The 24,790-nt window shown below is 38.7% G+C and overlaps 1 protein-coding gene across 4 annotated transcripts in view; it reads left to right on the top strand.

Moving 5' to 3' along the window:
* LOC141947737 (contactin-3-like) overlaps positions 1-22,971 on the top strand; it is a 113,597-nt gene extending 90,626 nt beyond the window's left edge. For 2 of the 4 annotated variants that reach the window (XM_074879167.1, XM_074879169.1), the window contains exons 10-20: positions 5,030-5,157; positions 6,600-6,775; positions 10,539-10,656; positions 11,789-11,947; positions 12,039-12,188; positions 12,951-13,021; positions 13,919-14,153; positions 14,331-14,446; positions 15,039-15,225; positions 18,506-18,618; positions 20,526-22,971. In XM_074879167.1, coding sequence (XP_074735268.1) covers positions 5,030-5,157; positions 6,600-6,775; positions 10,539-10,656; positions 11,789-11,947; positions 12,039-12,188; positions 12,951-13,021; positions 13,919-14,153; positions 14,331-14,446; positions 15,039-15,225; positions 18,506-18,618; positions 20,526-20,828 — 1,756 coding nt within the window. In that variant the 3' untranslated portion in view covers positions 20,829-22,971. The remainder of the gene's footprint in view (positions 1-5,029; positions 5,158-6,599; positions 6,776-10,538; positions 10,657-11,788; positions 11,948-12,038; positions 12,189-12,950; positions 13,022-13,918; positions 14,154-14,330; positions 14,447-15,038; positions 15,226-18,505; positions 18,619-20,525) is intronic. The other 2 variants (XM_074879170.1, XM_074879171.1) reach the window with 2 other exon arrangements.
* The last annotated feature ends 1,819 nt before the right edge of the window (positions 22,972-24,790 follow it).

The following is a 24,790-nucleotide window of genomic DNA, read 5'->3' as shown; positions in this document are numbered from 1 at the left end:
AGATAAAAAGATGCTGCAAACTTTAACTTCACTAAAAGACATTCCAGTGCAGTTCTTTTAAAAATCTCCAGTTTCAGCATCTTTAACTGTGGTGAAGTGATGTCTAATTAAGGGGGAAAGAAAAGAAGAGAAATAATTCCTGATAAAATGCAGCATGATTCTTAGAAGTATCAGTTACTGGTTTTATCTTCCCTACAGTTTGAATTAAGTATTTTTATTTCATTTTGCATTACAGTTTGAAATGCTGTGTTGTGGAAAGTAATGCATTTACTTACCAGTACTTCAATAGGAGCTGGTTTTTTGCTGACTTCCTTGTTAATTAATCTGGTTTAATTTAGTTGGAATTTGACTGATATATAAAAAGGCAGTTTTGACCCACTTTTCCACTGTTCCTTTGTACTGAAGTGTTATGAACTGAAAAGCAGTATGTTTATGTTTATTATCATATCAATAAGGATCTAAAAGAGTTGGCTTTTCTGCTGAATAATCTGACAAAAAAGGCAGCGATTACTTAGTTCGATTATGTCTGATATTTTAGTAATGAAGTATTGTCACAGGAAGATGAGGAAATCTGCGTTCATTAACAGTTTTGTTCATGACAGCAAATTTCAGGTGGCAGCCTTGTGGTCTTACATCCTGAGGCATATTCTGGCCCAGAGTTGTACTGCACCAGCATTTCAATTTAGCAGGATTTTGGTCACTAAGGTAGAACTATGCAAACCTCTAGCTAATGCTATGTCAGTTTTCTGAGCAAGTCCGTATGGGGACAGTGAATGCAGAATAGCTTGAATATTCTTACACTACAGATACTGAAGTTGACAGATCTCAGATTGGCATCCTGGTGCACCACTTGCCCTCTAGTCCCAGATGATACTTGTTTCCATGTCTGAAAATATGAAAATTTGGTGCAGTCTGCAACAATAGTAAAATAATTTATCAGTATGAGAAGTATGTGTGCTTATTTCACAGTTGGATTTCTCCATGGTTGTTTATGACTAAGGTAACTAATAAGAAATTATGATGTCATGTGTAAAACCTGACAGACTGGGCAGAATTGATGGAGACTGTAACACCCACTGACATCATCTCTCTGGAAGATCTGTAAGGCCAAATTCACGCTCCTGGTTTGGGTGGGACAGGATGACTCTCATAGCTTTACCAACATGGGCCTCTCAAGTCAAGAACTGTGAAGTCCTGAAGTTGGTTAATCCCTCTCCCCATTCTGTTGACCTCAGTCAAAAGGGTATGGCATGAGTTAGGACATTTGGCTGTTACAGATTGGGGGGGGGGGGCGGGGTATGACATCCCTTTGACTATTGGAAAAAATTAGTCTTCTCAAAGATTAATTTCCCACAATTTTGCCCAAGAATTAGTGAGAGATTATGATTTTGTCAATGATGTTTTGATCTCATGACCAAAGAGGTCCTAAATCAGTCTGCGGTTGTGCCAAAGCATTATTCCACCAATTATCTCTATTTTATAGGGCTAAAAGTTTCTGCCATTTGCCAGTGCATCAAAAACGTGCAGGTTGTTGAAAATGGAATTCACTTTAAAAATTGCTGGCCTTCAGCAAAATGTATTGGGAAACCTCTTGTAGATATAGGGAACGCCAAAGGATGCATTATTTTTCTGTATTAGAGATCCATATTGCTTCCTGGCATTGGGCCAGCCACAGTACATTTGTTTTATCACAGTGTGTGAATATCTAATAATTTTAAGTATACTAAAAGCTTCAGTTTGTCTGATGTTTCAGCAGGATGGGAGGAGAGCTATTTCTGTGTTTAGTGTTTTCATAGGCTGCGCTGCATTTACTGTTTTGTAATTGAAAAAGTAAAGCATTTCTTTTTTTAATTTACCAGTAAAGATTTTATTTTGACAATATTTTTTTTCTAGAATTGATTTGTTGGTCGGGGTTTTTTTAATAATTATATCTTGGTTTTAATAAGCCAATTACTTAATTATTTTAGGCAAGCTAGACTTGCAGATAGCTCAGAGCAGTGTAAATGTAATTAGTTTTAATTAAACAATAGACATTTTCTGGTTTATACCCTGATCCTGTTTTTTCCTTTGTTTGATCTCAGGCTTTGTCAACACTGTTGGGTTTTTATTTGGTTTTGCATTCTTTTCTCCTGGAAACTGCTTCAAAGTAGATGATCCAATAGAAGCCTTTGCAAAATATACAGGTGGCTGGAAAGTCCAACAATTCAATAGCTTGCTTGCAACCATAATTGATGTATTTTAACACCTCTTATTGATGTCATTATAATTACCTATACAATGTATTAATCATGTCTTTAACACATTTAAAATACCTATAAACCATATTGTAAGATTTAATTATAAATGTTCCATCTGATATAAAGTGCAGCCAAATATTACTTAGGAATTTTCCAAAACAAGTTAATAAGCCTCAGGGAGGTCAGCTGAGCTGACAGTGATGAAGCACACCCTCCTTACAAATATGTCTCAAACGCCACCACGTGGGCTTAGGTACCTCAGTACGCTTTGGAAGATTGAAAGATGGTTACCTCCAGATGTAAACTGATTAAACTGTCTATTTATAACTCTTTTCTCCCCCACATAAGATGCTTTTGTCTGTCATTCTAACAAGGTGACTTGTTCTCACTTATAATTTGCATCTGTTAATTTCATGATTGTATCACCTTTGCCCAAAGGAAATGTATTTCAGCTGCAGTGATGAGTGTTGCAACACCTTTTTTAAGAAAATAGAAAATGCAATTCAGGATAATTAAGAAGAACAATTAAAAGTGGTGCTTATTGCTAGAGTATGTTTCATTACAAAGAGCTGTGTGATACTGGTGCATTGTGGAAGGAATCCAAACTCCTGGTTTCAGACGTTTAAAATGCAGTCTCCGTGTGGCCTTGAGGAGTAGCTGAACTGGCTGTTCAGGGAAAGGAGCAGCGTAACTACAGAGCCATGATAGGCTCCCACCGCTGTGGTCTGCGGTTAGTGAACGTGGGTTTGGAGGATCAGAGAAGTTAAGGGTGAAGGATAAGATCACTGAACCCATCACACTCCAGAGTTGCATTCTGCTGCCCTTATTTACCAACTTAATTATGCTCTGAAAAAATGGATTCGGGTGTATTGCTTTAAAGAAAAATAATCAAAAAACCACAGAAACCATTGTAACGTATAAATCAATATAAATAATTAGTGACAGTGCAGCTTAGTGAAGCATATAACTTTTATGCACCAGCTTTTATTTCAGCAATACAATTAAACCTAAGGTGGTGCATTCACCAGGTGTGTCTGAGCACGCCTCCCTCCAGTCCTGACAGTCTTTACAGACTTGCCCTGGCATGGTGCAGCGGTTTCAAGCTTGCATTATCCTTCATCAGCTACTGTAGCACATGCGGGGTTTCACAGGGAGAATTGCTCACGCTGAGCTGTTAGATACAGCACCTGAATGCCAGAAGAGCAAGGAACCTGTTTTTTCAAGTGAGTATCCTGCTTATCCCATGCTTGGGACGAGTTTTGAGAAGAAAGGCAGTGATCCCAATTCCCACCTCACACAGCACGCTTCACCTATGTTTTGTAATACGTATTTAACTGTAGAGAACTAAATCTAAGTTAGGACAAATGAAGATCCGTTGATACTAATTCTGCCTCAAGTGTGTTAAAAAGCGCAGCAGGGGTGTGTATTTCATTTTGTACTGAATAAAGAAGCAGGTTAATAATGAAGTACATGCAAGTGAGAGGGCAAAATCCTCATGACTCTTCTGAGAAAGGGAAGATAGCGATGTTAAGTTTCATGACATTTGCTGCCTTCCCAGCTGATACTTGCTCTGACACCTGTATAAGACTAATGCGGTTAGAGGTTCCCCTGGAGCGTTAATGTTGTTTGCTGTTCTGTTGATTCTGTGTAGCTAGATGTGGGTGTTTGGGGCATTTCCAAATACCTTCTAGCTAAGGTGCTTAGGGAACTGACAGAATAACCTTGCTGTGATTCATTTGGTGCCTTTGAAATGGATTGACAGGATCTGAGAGAGAAGCTCTGAAGCTCTTTTGACTTAGGTGTATCAGGAAAACATTTCCTTTTTTGTTAATTATTCTGGACATTTTTGTATGCAGTTAGTTATATAGCTGCTTCAGGTTATCTTAGGGAAGACTTGGTAGAAGGCCCTGCATCTAAGGATACGACAGATGGGAGGACTAGAAATAGGGGAAGAGGGAGTCAAATCAGCTTTACTTTACATCCCTCCAGTGCTAGGGTGTCATCTGTACTGGGATACTGGTGCTCTTCTGTCTGTATCAGTACTGCAGGTCTCCTTTTGTCTACATCTTTTATAAGCATCTTTCTGATTTGTTCTGTGCTGTCTGTCTGTTCGGCATGACTCTCACTGCTGGAGTTTGTGTGGGGTGGAGGGAATTTTCTTTCCTTCAAGTCGTTCCACAAAGCATACCTCTACCGTGTCTGCAGGTCGCTCCTGCTCAGTGTGGGTGACAAACTGAGACAGAGGTCTGCAACAGCGTGAACTCTGTTTGCTTTCTAAACAAGTACTGAGTTTATACTTGCATGGGCTGAATCCAACTCTAGAGAGTCAGTTGTGCAAATGAGCTATTGACTTCAATGCAGTCGGTGTTAGGCTTGTATCTGAATCCTGAAAAGTGCAGAATGTGGATTGTTCTTGAAAAATTCCATTGCATCATAATAATGACATGTAATTATTTTAAAGTTACCGTGTAAGACTGCATGAGGTAAACAACTGTTGAAAATTATTCTAGTTTCAATTGGTGCAGCTGAAAAAGATGGAGTTAATGTGGGATTTCTCTCACACACACACACAAACATACATATGCACACACACATATCTTAAACATTGGTTCTACTGGTGCCCCAAATGGTGAGTAATACACAGATGGGTTCACATTTCTTGTATATTGTCAGTGTATGGCCATAAAATTTTCAAACACCAGGTTGGTAATTGATGCAGTTTGTATGAGTATTAATGCATTTTGTCTAGAAAACAATACTGCAACTTTTAAAATCTCTTCATAATTTTTTAGAATTGTGTTATTAAAGGATGGAGGACTAAGATTAGTCAATGTGACCAAAGCTGATGCTGGAAGCTACACGTGCCTGGCAACAAACCAGTTTGGAACAGCCAGTGGCACAACAAACTTAATAGTTACAGGTAGGTGAGCTGGAACAGAGGGTCATCTGTGAGGTGATGTAAATCGAATTGCAGACTCCGCAACAGAAGCCTGCAACGATGTGGAGTCTGAGTTTGCTTATTGAAAAAATACTGAATGTGGTGGAAAGTAGAGAGTGTGAGAAGTTACAAATTTAACAATATATAAAGATAAAAAGGTATTTGTTATAGATCTTTTATTGGTTGAGAGGAAAGAAACTGAAGGATTTTCTGTCTTCGACAAAGATTTTTGTCAGATGTGAGGGACTTCTGAACGCTTTCCTCTCTTCTCTCACTTACCTAAATACTAAACAGCACAATTACGCTTTTAAGTTCAGGGCTTTTTTTAATTTGTTGAAAAAAAACCATGGCAATTAAAAAAATATTTGAGGTAATTTTATATTCCAGTCCAAAATCTGTTTACCCCTAAGGAACTATGTGCTGTTTCCTTACAGAAGAAGATGTGGTAGAAACTCCAGCTGCAGGAGCATTCAGGGACTCCACAGGCAGTAAAACATAAAATCTTTCAAATGCAAATTGTGTACGTAATTGTTGTTAAAAGGGTTCTTGCCCCTTCCTCTTAAGTCATCACTTACTAGCTGCTGTCTAAGATAGTGGATTAAAAGGACCAGCAGTCTGTAAAGTTTATCTGAAGAATGTCTTCTCTCACGACATTCTTTTTTCAAGATTGGAATATCTGAAAGGTTTTCCAAACTCAGAATAATCTAATATCCTACTGCATTACATATCCTATATATCTCATAGATCCCAACACAATTATTTTGTTCAGTGAATTAGTAGCTTCACATTTCCAGTCTGTGCTCCTAAATGATTCATGTCCCTTTATATACAAATAATAGAATTATATACAAAGGATTTCTAGAATTAAATTTTATTTTTACAGTATTTACAGTACTTGAAATTTTTCTCCATTAATGTGATTCTGGAATAACAAGCAGCTGTTCTTAATGACACTATGTTCTATATGATATATGGACCCAAATATCCAACACGTTCTATCCTATGTGGATTTCTTCTAGTCTCCAGATTTTATTAGCTCCTTCTCTCACTCCCACCTCTTAATCTTCCCAGTGGCTGCTACTACAGCTTCCTGCTCCAAAACATGAGTGTTATTGCTGAGAATCACACACACTTTTGAATGGTAATTTCCTTGCTGTGGGTTGCAGTGCTTTTAGCTTTGTAAAGTATATTGGCCTGTGCACAGCAGGTTAACATTTACCTTTTCAGTGTCGAGTAGCTCCCACTGCTAAATGTGCAAGGACACAGTGCTCCAACAAGAGGGGTCGGGCAGCAGCATTTATAGTCGAGCTGCATAATTTGAAGTGACTGTCATTAATTGGATTTGAAGAACGTGGTAGAATATTAGTAGCAAACAAAGCTCGGCAATAGCGGAATCTAATAACTGATACTTTTGCTCTCAACAGAGCCAACAAGAATTACTTTGGCACCTTCCAACATGGATGTCACTGTCGGAGAAAGTGTTGTCTTGCCTTGCCAGGTTCAGCATGATCCTATACTGGACATCAGCTTCACCTGGTATTTCAATGGAACACTCACCGATTTCAAGAAAGATGCTTCTCACTTTGAGAAGGTTGGAGGGGTAAGTTGCAAACACCTTCTCTTCATTTGCCTCATAGATGTAGGCAGCACAGACAGGCTTCATTTTTTTTCATTTTTCAACATGGTAAAAATAGGATGTTTCTTCTCTTTTGGGCCTGCAGAATCTTCTGCTGTGTTGGAGGGAAATCATTCACTGAGCTAGCTTGCTGCCCATAACCCATTCTTCAGACGCTTTGTATTTTAGACCTGAGGTATTGCAATTTCCGACCTTTCTGCACCTGGCCCCATGTGATTTTCCCCAAGATCACATGAAACTCAGGAATGACAGATTAAGGAACTTGATGCAGACTTTGTGAGCTTCCACTTAAAGCTGAAAAAAGACCATCCCATCTTTTCTTGTTTTTTCTGCACTTGCATCCCTAGTGTATCCCTCAACATTCTGCCTGAGCATCCCTGGGTGAGAAGCCATATGTCTCATTAAATAGTTCTTCTGCAGGATGCAGAGATGCTGCTGGTGGCGGGGGGAGGCATGGTGACACTAATGGTGTTTAGAATTTAGCTTTCTAATCAAAACATGAAGAGTAAAGCATTAAGACAGATGAAGGATGTATCAAGAGAATGAAATCAATTGCAGCAAAAGGTCTTATTACAGTGCAAGCCATGGCCAAGTGATAACAAAACAAGCAGCTGATCATCAGCCTGAAACTGGCCATTATAAGCCTTCATAAAGTTTCCTTTCACATATTCTTGCCAGATCTCCCACTCTAGAGGAATAGCTGTGGGTTAGACACACAAATTTCAGCACCTAACTTTTTTCTTTTTGCCTGTAAAACCTAGAAAGATTTAGCATTTAATCAGTAGGCCCCAAACACACAGATTGTTCTGCAGTTTGCCATTGATTAAATATAAGTGCATGTGGAGATGATGAGATTTCCTTGTAGGAGCCATGAGATATTCATATATCATGTACGTTTTCACAGAAATATTCTGAGAATTACAAACTGACCATCTGTCATGCTGTAATGGGAATGCTCCGATTTCATAGCCCGTTACCTTCCAGTACTGCTACATGGACTTTATTTATTTAGTAATATTTCCCCCCAGCTGTACTCTGGTTGTATATACAAATAGTATTATTAGAAAAGAAAGGTTAAAGACATACCAAAACCTGAATCTGACAGTTTTAATGGCTCAATTAAGGCTTCATAAGGTGATTGGAAAATGCAGTATTTTTTCTCGCTAAAAATTCCAGCTTTCTCCTAAAACAAACACGAGCATAATTCCAAATCAAAGCCTCATTTAGGGGTCTTTTTTTTTTTTTCCCTCTGAGGGAGAAAGCATCAAAAAGTAGTTTCTCACAAAAAATTCTCAGTCGGTGCTGAAGTAAAATCCAGAGTGAGTATTGGCTAACTCAGAACTCTGAATCTAGAACATTTTACTTAGAAATTTGTCGTAAGGGACAGAATTAGGGGGGTTTATGGAATGTAGACATTTAGGTGGGGTTTTTAAGCTCTTATATATGTAAAGAGGGACTCAAGATCATTAATATAGAAAACTGCATAGGTTACCAAGAGAGCCACAAAAATATTTTATGGGCTTTGTATCACTTTTAGGTCAGTGAAGTAATTTTATCTGGAGTTATATGGTAAGTAAATAAGCATAAATGTGTTCTAAGCCTTCCGATAGTTGCAGTGTGTATTTGTAAAATGAAAATATCTGTGCAAAAATAACTTCAGCTTTCTTGGTCATAAATATGGCAAAAGGAAAATAATTTTTCAATGGATAGATTTCTATGTAATGATGTCTTGGAAGTCCCTGTCACACATGCCTGAGGTCTCCAACATGTAGTAGTTAGTGGGAATGTTATGGGACCACCACCTGGTCTTCCAGATGGTTAGAAAAATATAGGATGTAACAGTGTCTTGTGGCTCTTTTTTTTGTTAGACAGATGATTTATACAAAGAGTATGGCAAACCAAGCAGATTCCAAAATTTTGAACAGATTGCCTCTGAACTGTTTCGGGTGTCACCTGCTTATAGAGCCCAGCAACGGCTGAGATTGTTATGCAGTCAGGAGAAGAAAAAGCAATTTCAGCAGCGGTTCAACTGCATGGACGACTCTTTATTTGTATTCTGTGTAGCATGGAGAAGGGAAGGTGACCTTACTATCACCTGGACTTGTCCATGCTGACAGAGATTTAATCTGGCTAGGCAAGAATGTTGATACTGGTGATGGTCGGCAGAGCCATGGGAGGTGAGGGTGCCTTCTATGTTACAGCTTTTTGCTGCTGCAGGTTTTCCCCAGTACTTGGGGATTCTTCCCCAAAGTATCCACAAATAATTTAAATGCTGTGTTAATATTTTGGTGGGGTTTATTTCAAGTAAAATTATTCCATTTGACAGTCCCCTTTGTCAAGATGTTTTAAATTTAGTTCGCTAAAATAAGTTTTTGTAGAACACTGATGTGCTTGTGAGTATGCATTGCTGCTGTTGGTCATTCCCGGAATATCCACTTCCAATCAAGTAGATGGGTTTTAGATTGCCTTTGACTCAACTTCTAATGTATTGTAGGCAATCAGCACTGAATTGTCCTACAAATGCTTAAATCTGTGCTTTCACAGAAGACCAGGCATTGTGTTTACACACACACGGAAGGGAATCAGGCAGAATTGGTTTTAGTTTGTGTTGAATAAAGAAGTGAGACATCATAATGCTGAAATAACAGGTGTGAGTGTGAAATGAAAAATAATCAAGTGGTTGGAAAGGCTACTGATTTTTTTTGGAAGATTAAAATAAGCTCCAGAATTGTGTCTTTGCCTTTCTCCCAAACTACTGTTCACCCAAGAATCAGTGATGTGGCCAGAGTAGCTGAAAATACCCACAAAATAGGGTTCTGTCTTCAAGTGAAACATTGCCTCTCCATAAAAAAATTTTAAAAATAAAAACTTTTAAAAATTGAAATCTGACTGAGAGATTTTTCACCTGGAAAATATGATGTGAACTGGGTTAAAGCAGTAATTCAGCTGACGCAAAGAGGCGATTTATTGAAGTGACACTGGCTACCAAAGGTTTAGTATCAAGTTCTCTACTCAGTGATGTAGAAAATAAGTAGTATACAAGGTGCCCTAACATGATATGAAGTTACAGTTATCACTCAAGTTTTATGTATGTTTCCCTTGATTCAGGAGATCCACCACATGCTGTGACATGAGAGAGACCAATGGGAAAAAAATGACCAAAGATTCAATATTCAATGAAGAACCAAGAATAGACCTTAGACATGTAAAATGAGGAATTTAGCCCAAAATGTGCAACTTTTAAATGAAAGTGTGCTTGCAATAACCTGTAGAATGGACCAAATTCACCTTTGTTGTTTATGTATTTGAACTCCTTAAAAATCTGTGATAACTAGACTTACAAATTCTGTCTAGAAGTCAAATCGGTTAATGGCCATAGAAACCCCGCATTTTTCTCTTAGGGCTTTGAGTCAAATGGTAGGGCACTGACTTTCTTCATGGTTCCCAACAGCAGGCAGGAGATATGTCCCAGTACTGTGTTGTAGCTTACTCCTCCCGTAGAAGAGGGACACTAACTCACGTTTATTTGGAAAACGCTTACAGACAATTACCATGGAGCAGCTGATGGGTAATAACTTGCTATCCTGCAGGCTGTCTGCTGATGCAGTTTTTGAGCAACTTTATCTTCAATGTTTTTGGTTGATTTCTTTTCCATTTACAAATACAATCTTAATATTAAATTACAAAGTAGTACATTTATGTTAATAAGAACTTTGCATTTTAACAGAGTGCATCAGGAGATTTAATGATTAGAAACATCCAGCTGAAACATAGTGGAAAATATGTTTGTATGGTGAAGACAGAAGTGGATAGCGTAGCATCTGCAGCGGACCTTATCGTACGAGGTAAATTTAAGCTTCAGTTACCATGAATCATATTTTCTAACTTTTTTTATATTGTAGATTACAGAAAGAACTGATGTTGTAGATTACAAAACCAATTCATGACTTGAATTACGTGATGAATGAATGTGACTTGAATTATGTCATTCTGCCCTGCAGTTAGGGAGAATTTTAGCTCAATTTTTGGATGAAGCTTAATTTTTCCCAGAGAAATTAAGAGCTGGAGGATATAATATTGACTTCACATCTTTTCTCACTGACAGTCCTTCAAATCACTGACAAGAGGGAACTCGGTACTGGCAGCCGTGAGCCAAGTTGTGAGTTGCTGCTTCTGAAAACCAAACAGGTTGGGGTTGGTGACTCCAGAATCTTTCCTGTGAAATGGGCAACTGCTGCCAGAGCCTAGGAGAGGCTTTGTCCTAGGGACATGCTGGAGTTTAAAGCATATAATGCAGGCTTATTCCTTTTCATTCAGAGCTGGAATGCTCACAGATAAGCTGGAACTGTATACAGCATGATGGTATAGCTGCATTTATTGCAAGAGAAAAGCTTTGATCTAGGAAAGCACATTATGTGATCACCACTTATTCAATATATTTTAAAATATGCCAGATATTTTCTAGTTGTCGATGTACTGTTAGTTATTTCAACCCCCTTTGCTAGTGGAGATGACACAAAACCCAGCATTTTTGCCAGGATGCCCAGAGTCAGCATTTTCCAGAAGGCAGCAGAAAGCTTGCCTGACTGAATTGCTGCTCGGGGTGCTGATCAGATGTTGTACTGAAAAATTGCTACAGTGCATTGTACAGTAAAACAGCTGTAGATAACAAATTGGCAGACTACAGAGATGTGTTAGTAGATTAAAAGAGGACATCAAGGACTAAAGTAAAAGACATTGGAAGGATAGAGGGACCATGCTGAGCAAAGGTTCTTGAAAAAAAACAAAACCCTGTCCTCGGTGCAGCAGTTCAGAGTATTTCAGAATTAGATTATCAGAGTTAAGTTTAGTGAGTGTAGAACAATAATTAGAAGTGTTCTTATTCCAAGCTGAATTGTTTTCTTCCTCCGACAGCGCTGATAAAATGGGAATCTGTACTGGCATTACAAAACACTGTATTTTTTAATCTGAGTCTAGGGTCACCTGGGCCCCCTGAACATGTGAAAGTGGATGAAATAACTGATACCACAGCTCAGATCTCCTGGCAAGAAGGCACAGATAATCACAGCCCAGTAACCACTTACACCATACAAGCAAGGACACCCTTTTCAGTTGGCTGGCAGCGAGTTACAACAGGTAAAACAATTCTTGTTACAGGCTCTGTTGAAACGTTTTTGACCAGGGACATCATGTTCTTAGTTCCCTTCTTTTCCTTTCTTTTTAATAGTTCCAGATGTGATCGATGGAAAAACATTCACAACCACAGTAGTGGATTTAAATCCTTGGGTTGAATATGAATTTCGTGTAGTTGCCAGTAACAAAATAGGAGGTGGAGAACCTAGTTTACCCTCAGAAAAAGTAAGAACTGAAGAGGCAGGTTAGTGGGTTCTTCTATTTGTTTTTAATTCAAGAATCTTGAATATTAACAAAGAAGGAGCGTTCATATCCTTGGCTCTTTGCAAACGAGCTTGGAATTACCATGGAATATAAAAGCCTATAACATAGTTTGTTTGTGATTTTTCCATTTAGCTGTGGGACAGTTTGTGTTGCATTACTGAACATCACAGAAGCACAACAACATCTAAATACGTTTAAACTGTATTTAGTATGCCAAAGCCTGTCAGTTCAGGCAATGCTGCAGAGTCTGAAGGTATTAATGGATGGAAAGAGGTTAATTTTGACAGGGTTTTTTCATTCCTAGTGTTTGATCAGTGTACACCTCCCATGTAACAAGCATGTGGTTCAGGAGAACACATCAGTTAAAACCCCAGGAGTTTACTTGGAATAAGGCCATTACCCAATACAGCTGCATAAGTTAACCCTAGTGAAAAAATGAAGCATGCCTCCAATTTTTAGAAGATGGTAAACATTAGCATACATGGTTCAGTCTGCCAGCTCGTGAGGGTCTTCAAGTGCTCGAAAAAACATCAGCCTGCCTTAGTGATGGAAAGCAGCAGAGTGAATGCAGGACAGGGCTGGGGCTTCCCAGGACTGCCCACCCTGCATCAAAAGTATTTACCTTGATTTGCAAAAGCAGTATGAATACAATGGGGTTAGCTTCAGAGCATGAGGTTAACGTTATATGATGTCGTCTCTTGTATCTACACTGTGTAGACAGCTATACGTTTCCTTTTCACAGTTCCCGAAATTCCCCCATCTGAAGTCAGTGGGGGAGGAGGCAGCAGGTCTGAACTGGTCATAACATGGGATGTAAGTTTTCTGGCAAGCAATTTTCTTCAGAGAATGATTGTTTTCATTCAAAATCACTCTTCTTAAAAGATGAATTTCCCTGGCTGCTAGCAGCTTCTCATCTAGGATGTATATGTGCTCGGTAACATTCTGTAATGTGAGCTATGCACGTTTGCATTCCCTCTTTTGCTTTCACGTGTTACTGTGCTAGATAGCAATCAGTAGGAAATTTAGTTAGTTTGTCTGAGATTGCTTCTGTTCCCAAACAAATGTTAACGCTAAAAAGGGGGCAGGAGGGCGGGGGAAGAGGAGGGGGTAGCGCTCAAAGGTTGAGCCAAAGAATTAGGCTTTTCAGTGCAAATGTGCAGTTCCTGCTTTCCTACCATTAACTCTGGATGTGTGTGATAGCCAATACAAACAATTAGGTACTACTTTATGTTATGTATCCCCCTTTTTAATGAGTTAAAAAATGTTAATATTCTGTTACTAACATTGACTATTCTATGTGGTTATCTAATCATAATCACATCAGAGGATGGTATAAGCCACCGTGCAAAGGTAATATTGAATTCTGTAATAGTTGACTAAGCAATTATTCATTTTTTATGAACTATGGATTGTGAAATTGAAAAAAAAATGTATCTACTGAAGAGTGTCTTAAAACAGTACATGTAGTGGAAAACAAGGAATATACCTGAAAGTTGTTCTCTTCTTGAAATGCAAACCTTAAATTGGTTCAAAGGAACATGTTTTGCTGTGCTGTACCAGAGTTAATTTGCTGATGGAATGATCCCAAATGCAGTACCAGCACCTGGTTACAGTCATACACATTAGTCTTTCAGTACTTTCTTCCTGCAAAATGTGTCCAGTGATGTATGTGGCATCACAGACTTCTGCCGTCTGTTGCTTTTCTCACAGCCCATCCCTGAAGAATTACAAAACGGAGAAGGATTTGGCTATGTTGTTGCTTTCCGCCCCTTTGGCACCACAACATGGATACAGACTGTGGTCACCTCTCCTGACACACCAAGATACGTCTTTAGGAATGAAAGCATCCTGCCCTTTTCACCATATGAAGTCAAAGTTGGCGTCTATAACAATAAAGGAGAAGGGCCATTTAGTTCAGTAACCACAGTTTTTTCCGCTGAAGAAGGTATGTGATTGACTTACCTCCAGATTGATTGAGTTACCTCCAGATATTTAACATGACATGTTTCATCAGAGAATATAACAACAGTTAATAGCCACGAGATCCCTTTGAATACAACACATTTATTTCCACAGTCACCAGTGCTGCTGCTATCTCTCATTTATTGATTTCTGAATACAGAGCCCAGCATAGCACCCTCCGGTGTATCTGCGACGAGTCTCTCATCCTCGGTCATCGAGGTCTCCTGGACGGCCATTCCCTGGAAGATGAGCAGCGGAAGGTTACTGGGCTATGAGGTAAGCTCTTTTAAAACACTCCCATTTGTGAAGGGGTGTGCAGGCTGCAGGACAGCAGCACAAATTTCAAAAGATTGCCATATGTCTTGCTTTCTTCCTGCCCCACCTACACCCAGAAGAAAGGTATTTTCTTCTAAGTATCTTTGAAACAAAGAACACAGAATGAAATTGGGTTTTGCTTCCTGTGCTGATAGTCATGTATCTAGCAGTGTTTTCAAACTGACATATTTTTTTCAGAATTACATTTACTTCTAAAGAAACTATTTTGTAAGGTACGGTTTTCTGAGTTTAACTTGTTTACTTTCTAGATAAAGTAATGGTTTTCCTCTTGTCATTTTTTAATTCAAGCAAGATCTAATACTTCAGTTTCCTTTTTCCTACAGTCACACTCAAAAGAGCAGCAAGCATGAAAGCAGATGGATAAGAGCTGGGGTTTTTTTTTTTACATAGTAAACATATTTTTGAAACTTGAATGCATTTCTACCTTTTTCAGCCAAGAAAAAAAATGCATTTAAAGGAGTCAAATGCAATGCTGTGGGTGAGCAGTCCGTTCCATACAAGATTTTAAATGGCTTTGTTTCATATCGACTAGGTTAGGTACTGGAATAATGGTGGAAAAGAAGAATCTTCAAATAGAGTAAAAGCTGCAGGGAATGAGACATCAATAAGAATAACAGGTTTGAAGAGCAACTTAGCATACTACACAGCTGTCCGAGCTTATAACAGTGCCGGAGCAGGTCCCTTTAGTGCCACAGTAAACGCCACCACAAAAAAGACACGTAAGTATCCTGAATTTAAAGTGGAGAGAGACATAACAGTGTGTTAGCACTTGCAGGCGAATGGAAATAGGTGCATTACTGGGAATCACAATACGCGTAAATGACCTGAATTGTCATACAGACTAGAAGAGTTACACAATTAAATTGAGCCTAGGTCTTCCATTTTCTACCCTCTGCTACTTTAGCAGGATAAGTAAGTAAAACTCAGATACGCCAGCAGAGCTGAAGTAAGATAGATCATTTCTTCATAGAACCTTTATTACTCTTCTAGTGATTGGAAGAATTTTAAAAGAAAAAATTCTATTATTTGGAAGATAAAACAGAGACTTGTTGAATTTTTCAGGGTTTTATAACATACTTACAAGTTCTCTAAGGCATGGCTTTTGAAATGCAGTGATCCTCACAGAATTCATGCACAACAATCCTTCGTGTCCATTGTTTCCCCTTGAACAAATATACACAAGAGGCCACTTTACTATTAAAAGGAGAAAGAAAGCTGGAGAACAGATTGTCAAAGGCTGCACTAATTTTTCTACAAACAGAAATATTTTTAGTATGTTCTTGCATTGTAATACAACTCAGAATCAGAGTCATCAATCTCAAAGTATTTCTGTCAGACTTGCAAGAATGTACAATTAAACCTGCCTGAAAGGTCAAATTCCCTGGAATAGTCATTAACATCCTTCTACCAAAAGTAGTCACATCACCAATATTATGAAATAAGCTAGTTTATCAGAAATTATTGTATGCAAAAATGAGTGTCACTGTCACTGAGGACTAAACCAACTCAGATTAACTTATATTTGCAGGAGTTTATATATATTATATGCATAGTTACCATGATTTGGATGATCTGAACTAACTCACTGCCTGTAGCCTGTACCTGACGTGTGATGAATAGTTTTCCCTGATTAATCATCCTTGTGGCTGCTCACTAGAGGTTGTGCCAGCCTAGTCAGCTCAGTGATTTTTCAGTCCCTTTTTAGAGACCACCTGCCTTTGGGCTGTGTCAATGAGAACTGAACAAGCACCTGTTTCCACTGATTTGAGCAGGATCTGGATCAGGCCCTTAGTCAAGATCACTGCTATTTGGAATAATTAAGAAGTTGCATTATGGCTATGTATCTTGCTGGTGAATAAAGAGAGCAAAAACACTGCAGTACAGTATAATATCAATCTGAAGGATTTTGCTAACTACTAGTTGAATTGACTAAGACAAATAATTCTCTGTACTGCTGCAGTAGAAACTGATTTTTCATTCAAATGTGTGATTTTTTTTTTTAATCAATCCTAATTTCTACCTTAACTTGAATATTTGTGATTGATTGATGTGTTTTTCACGGTGAAGGATTTCTGTGCACATTGTATTTACAATCATCCACATGACCTACAAGATACTTTTTAGTAACTGTTAGCCATATCAGGAAACACAAGTTCAACTGGCAGTATATTTCCAGATTGAAAATTCAGTCTTTGACCGTTAAAGCATCTTTGCTTTTATATTTGAAATACTCATGTTCATAGCCCAGAATGACAAGTGTAGTTTTGTCTTATAAAATACTGCTATATAAAATGGCAAGTAACTGCAGAAGACTTGCCTAAGTTTATAAGGCAAGATGTTACAATTATTTCATATTTAAAAAGTCTTAAAATACAAGCAAATGCTCTGTCCATTGCTTCTAATTTAGAGAAATACTAGTGTATATGACCAACTTTAAGCATCTGAGGAGTGTCAGAGAAATCTGTGTAGCTAGTTGCACACTTAGCACTGGACATGTGCTTATGTGATGGGATGGCTCAGGATCTGACCTATTACAGATTAAGTTCTGCAGTTCTGAATGCTGAAGATTACTGGAGATTTTGGTGTCTGAAGCGAATTGAAGCCTTCTGAATCACTTCCATAAGTCAAGTGATAGGTAGAGGCTTACAGTTTTTATATATAATTACTCTTCATTTATTCAGATGGCGTATTAATACTTCGTTGTGGATTTAAAAGAATGACTCATTTCATTTGAAATTCAAGCTTTAATATCTCAGTGTGAAAACTGTTCATAGATGCTGTAATAATCCTCAGGAGTAAAACAATCTCCTCTTACATTTACAAAAAGTGGCTATTAGTGCATCAGGTTAAATCCTATTTAGTATATAGAACAAGGCACATAGTGCAAAAAAATACTTGTGAATGCTTCTTTGACTTTGAGACTTTAAAGAATTATTCTACTCTTACATTTTTGTGTCTACTTTGTGTTAAGAATTATAATCAGGTGGGTTTTGATCTGACTGTGCTCATGGAAAGAAGGTAGGGAGCTACCTGTGTGAAAGAGTTTAAAAGAGGAAAAAATACAAAAGAGAAAAAACCCATAAGCACATGCATAGGAGTGTTTAAAACCACTGTCAGTGTTTAATACTGGAACTGTCAGCATCAAAGCGTAGCGCGGTCCACCTAAGCAGCAGTTGCCTCCACTAGGTGACAGCAACAGTAAATTGTTTTCCTTAACACATTTAGAAAAGATTTTAATTGTTGATTGTGTCACTGCATGACCCATTTTCTGGGAAACCAACTTAAGAGGTTTGTACTTACCTTCGCCTTCCCTGAAAGCTTGGCAGTTTCAAGATATATTAAAGCACACAGCCAAAAGCATACTACTCCTTTTGAAAATAACAGTCACGGATTGTTAATGAACAAAAAAAACCTCAATAGATTTACTTGGCCAAAGCTCGCTACTGTTCCAACTGCAGATACAGAAACAGTACAGACTGCATTTCAAAAATCACACCTCAAGTTAAAAGAAGAACAACAACAAAAAAAAAACTGTCAAATATTTTTACATTACAAACATGTCAGCATAGCGTGTAGATTTGAATATTCACTAAGAGTAAATTTGTCTAACAAATGATCTATTGTGAAGTATTTGCATATTCTTGGCAACATACTAAAACTAGAAATTGTCTGTTACCGTCATTGGTTTCATTAGAGTTTGTTCTAATTGATCACCCATGTCCCAAGACATATGCTTTTGTTTGGCTGTATTTAATGAAGGACCATCAACAGATAATGCAACTTCAGAAATAGCATTTATATGCCATTCTGGTTTTCCTTCCTTCTGTTTTTCTAATTTAGTCTCTGAACCATAAAGTGTACAAATGACGAGGCTGCATTTGAGTTGCTTTTGCATCTGACATGTAATGACAGTCAATTACCTGAACTATTATTTCCTACTGTAGAATAAATCACTAATGCCAATTAAATTAAAGTCATGCTTTTATTATGTATTTGAAGCACCCAGTCAACCGCCAGGAAATGTCCTGTGGAATGTCACCGACTCCAGAGTAATCCTCAGCTGGGAGGAAGTAAGAGCTATGGAGAACGAGTCCGAGGTGACTGGGTATAAGGTATGTGAGAACAGACCTGAAAAATACCCAAAAGCAATCCACAGTTTGCTTTCTCTTGTCTGTTTGCAAGGCTGTAAGTTCAGAGGATACACCACATCTAAACCATTTCAGTAGCATCTCCTTTTTATAGATGTAAATCATAGTGTAACACTGTCTCACAACCGTGGTCCTTTCACCATTAATGGTACACTAATGCCTTCTCCTCCTGACGCAAACAGTGCCAGGAGCTGGAGGTGTAGCTCTTGGGATCCCACTTATCCAGAAGTGTAACACATGGATGTTATCACATGTATAACCCTTACACATTTATAACACTTACTATAAATGTATAACACTTACCCACATGTATAACATTTTGAAAGAATCCAAATAATCCAAGACTTAGCTGATGGGTGTAGTTTCCATAGCTGGCCAGGTACAGTTATTAGTACCACATATATCAAATCGATACTCTTAAACCTTTTTCTTCTTACCTACTGTGGGACATGCTCATTGCCTTGATAGAAATGACACTGCTACATCTACTCTAAATGTGATGAGCACACAAATGTACAAGTATTAAATATGTCATATATCTGAAGTGTGTTTAAGGGAATAGCTGAGGATGTTCTTGACGAGCTGCGTACAGCTGGATCCCACATGATACATTCCTGCATAAAAGATTTATGCTGAAGATCTGACTGTGCAGTGTTCTCAGTTGTACTGGCAAAAAATACATGTTTACAGCTTAGTTAAGCCACCTAGTTTCACAGACAGTAGCTGACCTAAAAACGTACCGTATAGAGTTTCAAACTGCGTACTCTGTCTCCCACAACAATTGCAGGTTCCCCTGTGGATAACAAACATTGCTAAGTACACAAGGATAAGCTGATTTTTGATAAAGCTTGTTAGTTTTACTGAAGTAAAGCACTTAGGGGGTTGTTTTTATCCCAGAAGGCAAGGGCAGTACCGCGAACAAAAGTTGGTTTGCCAGGAAGAGAAGAGCCAACAAACGACATTGAAAACGCCAGAGCAGCCGTGGTGCGGGCACGGCCGAAGTGAGCCACAGGGCTGCTCCTCTGGGTGTTTTATAGCAGGGCACAGCCTTAGGGAGCGTGTCTGTGGGGCAGCAGCGTGTGTGTAATTCCAGTGGCTTTGCATTTTTTCCCATTTCATCATTATCACCGTTATTTTGGGGGGAGATGGGATTGCTGATTTTTGCAATGGGAAACTCCCAAGCTTACCTGCTTGTCAAACTTCTGGAAGTCTGCCAGGTGAACGCACTGGCTCCACATATTTTTTAAACTCTGCCAGGACACAGTTCTCTCTGTGCCCAGCCTTGACACTGGCACCAGGGACCCTCCAGGCTCATCAGGCCTTCAGCACCGAAGAGAGGCTGATGTTGGTCTTAGGTCCCTCCTCTTGCCTGGTCTTACTGAGCAGCAGGCCGTGATGTTCCAGCGTAGCTCCCATTCTTTAGAACAAAGGACACCAAATGCAGTTAAGTTCCGTGACAGACTAATCACTTGGCACTTGCAGAACATCTTCCAACACAGTCTGTAATTTTGGTTAGTTCTCACCTTTCCAAGCTATGTATTGGTATAAGAAGCTGATCTAGATGATGACAGATTCCAAATGGTGGGATAATTTATAGAACAATATATTATTAAGATGCTCAACAGAATATATTATTAATTTATCATTATACATTGTGCCATTTTAGATTAAAGCTGGAATAAAAGAGCTTGATTGATGTTACCTTCTTTCTTTAAATGTAATTCTGCCCTATAACATTAACCAAAAATCAGATCTTTTCTTATCCTATCTTTTCAAGGACTGAAACCTTGTTTTCTAAGAAACAAATAAAAATTGCTGCTCAGGTCCTAGTGGAAGAAATGACACACTCCAGCTCTTTGCTTGTGTTGCAGGTTTTGTACAGGACCAGCAGTCAGACCAGTATGAACGTGCTGAACACGGACAAGACAACGGCTGAGCTTTTGCTCCAGTTCAACGAAGATTACATCATTGAAGTAAAAGCAACAACTGATGGCGGGGATGGCACTAGCAGTGATCAGATCCTGATTCCCAGACTGGCTAGTAGGTTGAAGCTGAATCACTGTTATTTTGTCATGTGCTTATTATATAGGGTCCCCAACCACTACCACACCCTCCTTTATACCGGCCATGGTACAGACACACGGCTCTGCCGTGGCGTACTGCATCATTACTGAATTTGCAGTTGACACCCAGCAGTTGTCACAGCTTCTTTGCAGGAATTGAGTCCTTATTGATGGGGAGAAAAAAAGAATTAATACTTGTATGTTGTATGGTAATAAAAAGAAAAGCAATTAACAGTCTTCATGCCCTTATGCATGACAAGCTTCATTCTATTGAACTGGTAAATTACCACAGAAATTGGTATTAAAAACATTAGATTTCTTTACTTTTTCTCTTTTTTTTTATTATTACCTTGAAAGTAAGGACCATTTGTACAGTTTCAGCATTTTGCAAGGCGTTTCTATAGCTTTAATATATTTACTGTATTTTTGTAAATTTTCATTGCTTGTCAGAAATAAAAATTTACAATAATTTTTAGTCAGCATCTAGGCAGAGTAATAATTTGGCACAGCAGACACTTATGCTTTCATTTAATCCTGACCTTTTTCATCTGTCACAGGTATGGATGCAAGAGGTTCTGGTCCATCAGTCTGGAATATCTTCAGTGTATCCAGCTTCTTACCAACAATATTTTCCTTGACTCTTAATTCAGTGTTGTGATGATACATTTTCATTTGCTGGGGAAAAAAAAAGAGAATCGGTTACTACAGAGAAGTGCTTTTTTTAAAAAAAACTGCAGTGGTTAACGCATGTTTTTCTTCTATCCTGACGTGTTTTTAAATTCTTTATATTTCACTGTAGGTTAAAGTAAAAATATCATGTAAAGTTTAACAAATCCTTTAAAAAGGAATCTAAAAATGCCTTAATACTTGAACCAAAGGAGTTTACATATTACATACTTCAGATACAATGTAAGAGAGAGGGAGAGCAATGGCATTATGATCAGAGTTACGAGGAAGAGCTTAGCTGAGTGAGAAACTGTTTTTGCAGTGATACTGAATCGTTTTGGGCATGTTCTGCATTATTACGATAACATCATTCTAGATATGAGAGATGAAATCAGAGACACGGCGTTTCACTGAGTTGATAACACATCGACCAAGCAGCCGTTCTTAAGGGAGTGTCATAATCCAGTAGGTTTGGATCAGTTTGCTTACTGCCCTTTATATAAGTTATTCTAAATCTAGCAAGAAATCAAAGCAGGGAGGTAGAGAAGAGTCTCAGTCTGGATGGTAGTTTTTCAGTCCACGCTGGGGTGTCCAAGAGGCAGGGCTTCCACTACTACTCCTAAGAAAAGATTTCAAAGCCTCTCTGTTTTATCGCAGCATACGTTTACGGACCTTTTCAAACACCTAACCTTCCTCTCAATAGATTTTGAAGTTAATTTCCTTATATCCCCACCTTATATCTCTTAACCAGGTTCTTTATTCATAACCAAATTCTCTCACCTTCAGGATCATTTTTATTGCCCTTCTGTGAACTCCTGTCAGTGTGTTTCACTAACAAAGTGCCCAGTCGTAAGCATTATTGAGATGCAGTTGCACCATGGCCTTATGAAAAGGGACTACTACCCCCTCCCAGCCTTGTGATGTGGTCCTTCCAAATAAGCAGCCCCAGATTATCTTGCTCTTTTGTCTGCCACGCTGTACAGTAAACTTGTCCTTAATTCAGTGTTACATTCATAACTTTCCTTCCTGCTGCTCTTTAACCAATTCAAAACTATTTCACCTGGTCTGGCACGCTCATGCACCCTGTTACTATATATGATTCTGGTAAGTTTATGGCAATACTATAGGTTATAATAAAAAATTACAGAAAGATACTTCAGGCTTGCTATTATAGAGAAATCTGTGCTTTCTTTCATAGCAATATATTAAAGATACATTAAACCTGGTACATTTGACTTCTGTAGTTGTGAATTTACACAAATCAATCTTTTAGACGCCTTTTCGCGAGCTGCCTACATACCTGGTAGAACACATGTTCATGTGACATAAAACATACCCTTTTAAAGACTTTTTTTTAATCTCACAATATTATTACAGCATACAGAACTGCAAAGGGGGAGAACCAGGATTAATGAAATTATGGTAGCACTGTAGGAAAAACAAAGCCTTGATATGCATTCAAATAGCAAATTGCATTATCAGTATCACATCCAGATGAAAATACATGTTGAAGTAAGCAAGATCTGTATATACTGTACATACATAGTTATAAATGGCTAGTTGCTTTTCAATGTGGCTAACCAGTGATGTTTTCAGACACTTGCAAATGGGGGGGGGCGGGTGGGAGATGGAAAAACTGGTGTTACTTGTAAGTATATAGTTACGTTTCATGCAACAAAGGGTGACTCTTTCTATTCTTGTTCCACAAAATTCTAGTCCATGTTCCTGTACTGCCATTTTCATGCGATTATATTGTATTATTTAATTTCTAGTTATATATCTCCATGAGATATGTACCAAGTACCTTGTTTCATATTGAAAAGTTTGAAATTTATCTTTAAACTTCCAGTTGTGTGTGTATCCTATGGCTATCTGTATGCATTTTTTTCTATTACTCTAATAAAATATTTATTACATGGAGGGATACTAGAATATTTCGAAGTATTATTGCTTGTTTGTATTATATATTTGCACACATGGGGATTTATTACTGCATCTAAAAATGATACTTACTGCAATCTTCATGATATTTCTGCTAACTGGCACGTCTTGGCAGGACAGGAGTGTTTTCCCTCACAGTAGCTTTGCTGCTGAAAGACTAAAATCCCAACCCATGTACCCGGGGCTACTTCTACAGGGAGCGGGGCAGGAGGAAGAGGAGTAAGGACATAAATACATCGCAGTGCCCCAGAGGAGTCAGACACACACACAGAGACCAGGGCCCGGACCCACCGCTGTGCTCAAGCTTCAGAGCTCTTACCTCTGCCCACAGCTTTGCAGCACCATGGACAAAAAGCCCCTCCCTTGCCCTGGCTTCGTTTCCCATCTGTCCAATTAGGCTGTTCCCTCTCCTCTGAAATGGAAAAAAATAATGTAATTATATTGAAAAGTCAGTTCTTCATAATAATTTATTTAGTCTATCACTATTTAGCATTAAATTGTGTGACCTGTTCTTCCCAGCAAATTGCCTGTTCCTTACGTACTGCAGCTTCCCATAAAGCCCAAGACTTTAGAGCACTAAAGCCTCACTGGGAACCACAGGCAAAACAGATCCATCGGTTTTAAGCTTTTCAACATGGCTTCTACCTGCAGTAACGGGGAGCTGATCCGGATGCTGCAGGAAGGGTTAATAACACCTCCAGCACCTTTACAAGTGGCCAGACTGTCAGGTTTTCCCTTTTCGATGGTTGTAGGTGGACATATGCCTTGCTCTGTCTTTATTTACCCCAGTGTTCACATTAGTCGTCCTTTAAACTCACCTGTTTGTTCCTCATCTCATGTTAATTCAGTTAATGTTTATTCACAGTAATAAAACTGACTGGATTCTCCAGGGAGAGTTGGAAAAAAAATTAGTTGTTGCTGGGAAAGTGTAAGGAAAAGCAAGGGATGAGGGGAGAGGTCCCCAAGCCAGCCTACCTCTTGCAGGCTCTTCCAGAGCAGCTTCTGTGACTAACCAAGTTCAGCAATTCAGTCCTGGGGAGAAAAAAAAAAAAAATAGAATTATAATGAGAGTGTGAATAACATCACTTGTATGACTGTAACTGCGGATGGTGGGGAAGGTATTTCTGCCATTCCACTTTTATTTGTACTTACAGCAAAAATAGTCAGCACTTTATCACTTAGAGTTGCTATTATTTGAAATCCAGGAAGAAAGAATAGTAGGCTTGAGTCATAGTTTTTAGGAAGACGCTCTTGTAAAGGGTATTCTTGTCATGCCCTATCCCAAACCATGGCTGTATTCCTCCCAGCTGCTCAGTGATGCCAAAGGCTACCAAAGAGGAAAGCCCAAAGCTGGGGGGAGGGCAGAGGGGGAGCAGGGACAGCAAACCCCAGAGGGATGAGCCAGGCCTTGCTCCGGCTGCCTATGGCGTTACCTCGGGCGAGGTGGGTGCTGCGAGAAGGGCGAG

This window comes from Strix uralensis, chromosome 10 (assembly GCF_047716275.1).
Source record: "Strix uralensis isolate ZFMK-TIS-50842 chromosome 10, bStrUra1, whole genome shotgun sequence".
Lineage (NCBI taxonomy): Eukaryota > Metazoa > Chordata > Aves > Strigiformes > Strigidae > Strix > Strix uralensis.
Note: the sequence above shows the minus strand (reverse complement) of the source record. Positions and strands in the feature narration are given on the sequence as shown.